This window comes from Sander lucioperca, chromosome 18 (assembly GCF_008315115.2).
Source record: "Sander lucioperca isolate FBNREF2018 chromosome 18, SLUC_FBN_1.2, whole genome shotgun sequence".
Taxonomy (NCBI): domain Eukaryota; kingdom Metazoa; phylum Chordata; class Actinopteri; order Perciformes; family Percidae; genus Sander; species Sander lucioperca.
In genome coordinates, this window is record NC_050190.1 from 19182606 (window position 1) to 19191218 (window position 8613).

At 39.3% G+C, this 8613-nt stretch overlaps 1 protein-coding gene across 2 annotated transcripts; it reads left to right on the forward strand.

The window, feature by feature from the left end:
• Positions 1-578: 578 nt before the first annotated feature.
• Positions 579-8070, forward strand: LOC116065723 (V-type proton ATPase subunit C 1-B-like). 2 transcript variants are annotated; one of them, XM_035994758.1, is made up of 12 exons: positions 579-839; positions 1448-1515; positions 2096-2181; positions 2696-2790; positions 3874-3965; positions 4049-4144; positions 4256-4324; positions 4848-4940; positions 5032-5119; positions 5796-5893; positions 5995-6124; positions 7425-8070. In XM_035994758.1, the coding sequence occupies exons 1-12, from the start codon at positions 711-713 to the stop codon at positions 7515-7517; spliced, it is 1137 nt and encodes a 378-aa protein (XP_035850651.1). In that variant the 5' UTR covers positions 579-710; the 3' UTR covers positions 7518-8070. The 2 variants fall into 2 exon arrangements, with proteins under 2 accessions (XP_035850651.1, XP_035850650.1); XM_035994757.1 differs by having other exon boundaries at positions 629-839; positions 7428-8070.
• Positions 8071-8613: the final 543 nt, after the last annotated feature.

Consider the following 8613-nt stretch of genomic DNA (forward strand, 5'->3'; position numbering starts at 1 on the left):
CATTTATAAGTAGGCTAAGTGATACAAATTATTTTTTTTTAAACATAATTTTTAGTGGTGCTACAACATTGGTACAATTTGAAAGTCTATACAAATCATCATCATTTTTTTTCCTCCCCATTTTCCCATCGATCCACCCACCCCCCTCCCAAATGCCCAACAAGTGTTAACAAATGATTTAGAAAAAAAAAACAGTTCTTTTCTTTTTTCTTTTCTTTGAGGAACATGGAGAGTGAAAGCAAAGTTGCAAATTGAAAGTCAATCAATTTCGGTTAGTCTATTCAAATCACCTGAAGTGATGTAACAGCTTCTTGTCATCCTAGAAGGCGGTCTCAGGTGGAGCTGCCACTCAGACTTTCCAACACTCACAGTAGGACAGTCATGAAGATGACCTGACGGTAAGAATGCTTGCTTTGAAAGGTACTTTCTTTTCATTCTGTAGTTTTTTTTTTATTACACTTCAAAGTAGCCATAACTAAGGGCAAATGTTAATATGATCCTAGGGACACCAGAACAAGAATAATATAGACAAACTCATTCAATTTCATTTTACAAAGTCAGCTTTGTGTGAACGCCTATATACAATATGTTTCGATGATGGAGTTCACCTTACTGTATGTTTGTTTGCTCTAGGTCACAGGCTATTTGGTGCCAAAGCCTGTTGTTGGGAGGACTTTGACTGGAGGTCTCTATGTGAAGCACTTGGAGTCATGACAGACTTTTTGTTCATTTCTGTCCCTCTGGACAAGACCAGTTTAACCAGTGTAGAGAAACTCAAGCACATAATTGCCAAAACTAACCTGGCCTCCTGCTGCAAGTTCTCCATTCCAGATCTCAAGGTAAGGCTGTGTATCTGTTCCTAGGAAGAGTCTAGAAGGAGCCAAGTAAACGGATCAAATATATAGACATAAGGACCAGATATGGAAGGATCTTTCTTCTTCACCTGTGAGAACAGCAAAGTCAAAAACAAATAATTGTTATTGTATGTTTGTTCTGTATTTATACGAGTAATGTAGTTGAGGAGGATGATGGTGTTTGATGTCCTTCTCTGGTGAAGGGATACAGGCTCAGGTTGCTTGCTACAGTTTGAGGCAAAATTTCCATCTGACCCATTTTACTCAGCATGATATCAGTTCACCTTGGCCACCAGGAATCATATTTTAACAGCAGTTTTTCATTTCTACCAAGAGTTCAAACTAAATGTAATGTAAATGTACATTTGTAGTATTGAATTTCATATGTGAACATCTCTACACTAAATCTTAAATGCCAGTACATTCACAAGATTGGATTTGACATAGAGCTCAAACACAACAGTACGCAACAGTTCTGCATGTATAGTGATACATGCAGAACTGTTGCGTACTGTTGTGTTTGAGCTCTATGTCAAATCCATAATACATCAGCCCCAGTAACACTGACTGTGATGTCTATGCTGTGACCCCAGGTGGGAATACTGGACAGTCTTCTCAGCGTGTCAGATGATCTCTCCAAGCTCGACACACTGACTGAAAGGTAAAAAAGTCCAAGAATAATGAACCAAATTAATATTGCCCATGCTCTGTTGACGCACACGAAACATGATTGTCCCAATGGCCATTGCGCGTTTGTAGCTTAATGTGCAGCTTTGTCCTTAAATAAGACTTGTAACTCTGAGCTTGTGTAAGGTCTGCACCATGATTAATTGATAGTCAGGGTCAGCTGACGGTTAGTTTTCCCTCCTGCTTTGAATTTCATTGTTGGTGTATCTGAGCTGGCACTGTGTAGGGGATGTTACAGTCTCTTTGCGACATAAAAATTAGGCGTAGGGAATTCAAACCAAACAGATTGTGTCTCGTAATTTAGCCCAGACTTGTTTTTATTCAGTTTTATTCATTGTTTTCTGAATCTCTCTTAAGCTAGAGGTCTTTGCTTGGATAAATAAAACCCTTTGTTGGCCGCTCATTCTGGGCCACAGTGCCAGAATTGAGAGAAAACCAATTTCCACAATAGGAGCCAACAATGATTAAAATTGTAACTAAAAACATAACATATAAAATACATGAATACAAAAAAAGTTGAAGCACCTCTGAAATAATGATGTTTTTCCTGTCAGTGTGATTAAAAAAACACATCAGACTATGAGGGAGGTGATGGAGCAGTCCAGTGACAAAGTGCTGGAAAACGCCTTAGCCAATGGAGGTCAGTCACACACAAACACACAAGCTGATACATGCTGGGGGTGTTAATTACATCGTATAGAAACTCATCAGGAGAGTGCTTAGAAGCCCAAGGCGACACACACACTGCAAATGAAACTAAGAGCTACTTAAACAGGGTATTTATGCATGTATACACGCAAACATCCACACACACACATTCAGAGAGTAGGACAGATCAACAGCTGCCCATCCCAAACCAAGCTAACCACTGTCTCTGGTCACTTTCTCCCATCAGACCACGGCATGAATCAGACAGCAGTCGTGTCACCCCTGAAAGCTTACCTCCGGTCTCTGAGGGGTATTTTGTCTGCCGGCAATTTGCTCTTTTAGCTGGAGTGCAGTGCTGTGTGACTCCTTATATGTAGTGTGCGTGTTTACAGTGCTTTTCCCCTTATGTTTTTGGAATGACATTCCTATTCTACTGTGTGGCGTGGTGTGTTTGTTGTGCAATTTTTGGTTTCTATTTAGGTTATGACTTCTTGTGTGTTTCTAAGTGGAGCTGATGAGCTACATGACCAAGTTTCAGTGGGACAAAGCCAAGTATCCCACAGCTCTGCCTCTCTCCAGCCTGACAGACATCATCAACAAGGTACTAACTCATTAAAATGAGGATTATATTAAATGACATGTAAATATAGTTATTACAGTCATAATCATACTGCGGCAATTTATTATTGCACATTTGCAAAGTTGGGAGACACAAAAGAAACATTGAAGCTCACAGTGAATTGGAAGTTATAGTGTCCGTAGCTTCACTAATGTAACATATTTCTAAATAAAATGGGTTATCTACAAGAGGGGTTTTAATAAAGTCCTTCAGATGTGATTGGACCTCTCAAGGTGGTGGTGGCTTAGCAAATAGCACATGATACAGAGCTGAGGAATTTTATAGTCCCGCACCATCGAGGGCATCCTGACGGGAAACATCACTGCCCCAAACAGGACCGTAAGGCCCTGCAAGGAGTGGTTCGTTCGGATGAACGTACAATAGGCGGGGCCCTTCCCTGCCTTTAGGACATTTACACCATAGGGCGCTGTAAGAAAAAGGCAGAATCATTAAATCATTAAAGATCCAAACCACCCAGGTAACAGCTTTTCTACCTTTTGAGGTCGGAAAGAAGGAACCGGATACACCAGGCCAGCACCGAGAGGCTCAGGACGAGGCCACTAGGAGCCTAAATGACGACACTGTCTAAGACTGCCCTTGATTGATTGATTGATTGATTGATTGATTGATTGTATAGATGTAGAGAGATATATGGCTATAGGACTGTTCACCTCCACCCATACCTTCCTCAAAATCACATTTGAGGTGCTGGCTATGATGTTTCCATATTCATGTTTCATATTTAGCATGTAACAAGAGATGAACAATTACCACTGGGACACAATTAGAACTTCGAAACGTATATACCATTTCATGGTGTTTTTAAAAAAGAAGCAGCGACCAAAACATTCAGACGTGGTTTCTACATTTCTAATAATGCAACTTGACAGCATGAGACCCTCTTTGCCTGGTAAATGCCCACATCTTACACACGACAAAGCCCAACTATTAAATTATATTAAAGGTATTCAATATATGAGTTCTTATCATAGACTATAGTTTGAGGTTAATGTCACATGCACTCCTGATGTTTACATGTCCTGTTAATACTTGCATGTGTGTCAGGAAGTTTCCCAGATGGAGACGGAATTAAAATCTCGAGCTGCGGCGTATAACAGTGTGAAAATGAGCTTGCAAAGCCTCGAGCACAAACTAGAGTGAGTGACGTCACTAACACATTAAGTAAAAATAAATCATTTTATGGAAATGAAATGTTGAACTGGAATGTCTGTCTTCCCAGTGGGACTTTGCAAACTCGCAGTCTAAATGATATAGTCAGGAAGGAAGACCTGGTGGTCTCAGAGTACCTCACCACTCTACTGGTAGTGGTGACCAGGTTGGTGACACTAAATGTTACTCTACCTTCATTCTATGGTATAACACAAGGGTTTCATGTGTTGTTGTTTTGTATGTGTAAATGTGTTTCTGTTTATGTTTTTGGTCCCAGAGGGAGCTACTTGCAGTGGGAGAGGACCTATGAGTCTTTGTCAGAGTTTGTGGTTCCACGGTCCAGCAGGTGAGCTGTCTTTATGCACTCTCGGCTGTAAGACAAGCCATTCCACTTAAGTACAAGTTCAAGAGCACCCGCAAAGCTCCAAGTACCTGCTCTTAGCATCTAAAAGGTCAGGCTAAGTAACCACAGGTGTTCTATTACCGGCAGAAAGTAAGAGTCTGTGTAGCTTAGATCAGTTGCGGGAAGGAAATGTTCTTTTCTAGCATATCTTATAAGAAAAATAAAGTGCTTTGTAGCCTGGCAACTAAAGCAGACCAAAAGCAGAAAGTTCTGTCAAAATTTGTCATGGATGAATTGTGAAAGCCCTACAGCTTTTAAGGTTAATTTGCATAACATCACAGTTTAGAGTCTTTGCTATAGAGCTTCACAATGCATAATATCTAGTCTTCCATCACAATGCAGTACAGTACATCAATATCACTCAGCTTTCACTTTTTTTCCTCTTTGTTGTCTTTCAGCCTGACCTATTGCTGCATGTCATCATGTGTCGTTCTAATTTTCTGTCATTATTTTGTGTGATCATCAGGAAGCTGTACGAGGATGGAGAGGGAGGCCTTTTCTCAGTTACACTTTTCAAAAGAGCTGTGTGTGAATTCAAAGCCAAAGCCCAGGAGAGCAAGTAAGCAGGACGGATTACCAGAAAATACAGAGTCAAGTAAAAGCCGTGTTGTCTGTGTCAATTACCATAGTGTAGCCTATGATCCACACAGGTTCACCGTGCGCGACTACAGCTTTGATATGGAGGCGAAGAAGCAGCAGGAGATGAAGAAGCATAGTGTTCTCAAGAAGGAACAATATGTGAGTCCAACATTATACTCTGTAGCAGAGATCTTCAACAGGGGGTCCGTGACCCCTACGGGGTCCTCAGAGTCACTGCTGGGGGGCCGCCAATTAAGTTTTTTTGTTTTTAAATTAAAATATGTCTGAAAATATACATTACCATGAATCCAACATATTATAAGCAAAGATGAATCGGCCTATTCGTACAAAAAAAGAATCCATTAAATTAACACAACATTGATGAAATGCTTACTAAGTAAGGTAGCCATTATGGTAGCCATCCACAGATACAGTTTACCTTAAAGCTTAAGGACTTACTTTGCCTTCCGCGTGTATGGTTAACATTAAAACATAATGTATAAATAATACATTATATCAATACATCCATTTTCATCTATCTGTCCCAGTTTAATATGCAACTAAATTTGTATACAATATATGTAGTAGAGGGTCCCTACTCTGTCTCTCTTTCAGCTAAGGGGTCCTCGGCCTAAAAAAGTTGAAGACCCCTGCTCTATAGTTTATATATATATATATATATATATATATATAAATAAATCGATTTGTTCCCCACCCCTAATATATATATATATATAGTTTTGGATTTGTGTGTATGTAAAATATTTTATTATTCTATTATTATTAATATTTTGTGTATTGTAGTATATTATAAAAGTGCATGCCTCCTCCATAGGGTGTCTTCGTGCGTTGGCTTAAGGTGAATTTCAGTGAGGTGTTTGTTGCCTGGATTCACTTGAAAGCAATGAGGGTGTTTGTGGAATCAGTCCTCAGGTCAGTGCTGATAACAATAGTGATTTCCTCTCAACATGAATGGAAAAATGACATGTGATTCAGATTCCTGTGAGTAGACTCATAAGGATGTCTCCTGCTAGGTATGGATTACCGGTGAACTATCAGGCTCTTGTGCTGCACACGGACAAGAAGCATTCAAAGAAACTGAGAGAAGAACTCGCCTCACTCTTCATACATCTGGACCCCACTGCCACTGCCAGCAAGACAGATGTAAGAGGCCAAATTCACTTTCTCTACTTTTAACGTTGCTTATGATTATATCATTTTAACAGTCATATTTCATCTAAAGCACAGAACAAAAGGTATAAAGACACAAACATACACATTTTGGAGCACGGATGTTCACTCCTGACCACGGGATTAGTATGTGTCATTAAACAATGTCAAATCAAGGTCCACTTACTAGCTTTTTTCGCAGCTTTTAACTACATCTCACAGTCTTCCTCAGCAATAACTGACTCAGTTGGCCTAATTGTGAAACATCAGTCACAGGATGATAGTGATAATGGAGTTTTAATTTGAATGTGTTTTATTTTTACTCCTTCATGGATTTATATGACACAACAGTGTCTTAGCCTATAACCATGGGTAGAGAGCAACTAACCTCTTTAACACAAGTACAATTTTGAATTACTTTCGTTGTATTGCCATTTTGTGCTATTCCTCTACTTAACTTTAACACATTCCAGAGGCATATATTTGGCTTGTTGTTATAGACCAATTTTGGCCCTTTGCAGATATGTGTCTGTTGGCTTATATGTCTGCCGACAAGTAAGTAGCAAGACACTGACCTGGTGAATTCACTCTCCTTTGAGCTCTGTTTTGGTCTCCACCAAGTCTATATCTATATCTGTCTGCTGAATGCTCCACTATGTTCGCAGCTAGCTAACTTTGACTGCTGTTTGGTGCTGGACTGGTGATGTTAATTATAGTGTGTCTATTAGAGATTCTTAAAAAAAAGCTGCCTGCTGAGTGTGAAACAAATTTGATGAGAGCGTTGAGAGTGAACTAAAGCAATGAAGTCGTGGGCTGTAAAACCAAAACAATGAGCTGAATGCTTCGTAGAGTCGAGGGGAAATGCAGAGTTAGGTGATAATTTATGCAGGTTCAACACTACAAGCAACCCCTTTCACATTGCATGTAGTAATTTGATCCATTGTTAATATAATTATTGATAAGACATTGTTAAATTGTGGTATTTCTGCTTCTATTTAAAGGATCTAAATATGTCTTCCACCAATGGCTTTGGCATGTTCATTCACACTTTTTCATTTAGCATGTTGCTTACATTCAGTGTTGTAAAGGTTCAAACATACTGAAGGCTCCACTATCAAGATACAAACACAATTGAAATCTATCGTATCAAGAAAGAAACTATATTTGGTGAATAGTAATGAGAGAATTTGACAATGCTTCACCTAGACCAATAATAGCAAGTAAGTGTGAGTGTTTGTCCAGTCAGATTTACTGTAATGTTGATGTCTGTGTTCTCCTGTCTCCCTCTGCCAAGCAGGTAAGCTGTGATATCCCAGGACTCTGTCAGCATGAGTACTTGTCCTACATCTGCTTCCATATCAACACCAATCTGCTGGAGATCAGCTAGCAGTCAACAAAGAATCAGAATCAGAATCAGAAAAAAGAGAGGACCCACACAATGACCAAGCAATATGGGCCCTGTCGCTCCTGTGGTGGAGCTGACCACTCAGAGCCAGGAACATAAAGACCATCAACTCTAAATTAAAACACATCTAGTGATATCTTGGATATCTTGGTTGTCAACATTTCTCATGAGCCAGAAATAACTGTCAAGCTTCCCTTGGACAGCAGTGTAAATGATCTTGTCAAGTGAACAGTGGATGGATTTGAGTCCTCCATGTTCACTGCACATATCAGCTGCAATATCAGCTGCACATGGACTACACTTTGTGATGTGCTGCACATGGAACTGTGGAACCATTTGAATATGCAAGAACATGTACTGTAAATGTTAATGTCAGGGTGCACATTCAAGCATTTTAAGTGAGCAGATGTTCCTAGAGTCCCTACAGCCATCACAGTGTGATAAAGTGTACAGTATTTCTTAATGCGCTGTTGCACACTGTTCAACACAAAAGTCCATACATTTTTGGTGCATTATACTGTATATTCTGAAGGGAAAGCACTCTGTACTTATTACTTTTAACTCATTACATCAGAATGTTTTTTAATGTAATGCTACCAATGGGAGAGATCCGTTACTTAAGTAAAAGTACCAATACCACAATGTAAAATACCCCAAGAAACAGTACTGCAATCATATCCTATAGGGTTATAATCCTGATTCCTTTCATGAAATCAGACTACATTATTGATAATATTTATGGTCAGGATTTTTTCAGTATAGTAATTCAATGTAAATATAGTCTATATAGTAGTTTTCATTGTTAGTGGAGGGGTTACCACCAGTAACTACAGGTGTCGCCATTTCAAACAGCACTGAAATCTTAAGAAAGTAAACACACTTGTTCTGCAGAAAAATGGCCACTGTGACTAACATATTATATTTACTGTACCGACACATTAACGTGTACATAGGATTTTTATGTTGTAGCTAGTCAAGCTAGTTTTAAAGGGGAACTCCACCAATTTAACACATCAAAGTCTGTTTGCAGGTCTTGGGGAGTACAATTGCGTTTTGTGAAAAAAAAGTACAAGAAAAG

What these genes read in the sequence shown, in the direction of transcription:
- LOC116065723 (XM_035994758.1), top strand. Translation starts at nt 711, where the DNA reads ATGACAGACTTTTTGTTCATTTCTGTCCCTCTGGACAAGACCAGTTTA. An exon ending in CTACTGGTAGTGGTGACCAG is followed by an intron (nt 4,145 to 4,255) that starts GTTGGTGACACT and finishes TTTTGGTCCCAG; the next exon opens with AGGGAGCTACTTGCAGTGGG. An exon ending in TTTGTGGAATCAGTCCTCAG is followed by an intron (nt 5,894 to 5,994) that starts GTCAGTGCTGAT and finishes GTCTCCTGCTAG; the next exon opens with GTATGGATTACCGGTGAACT.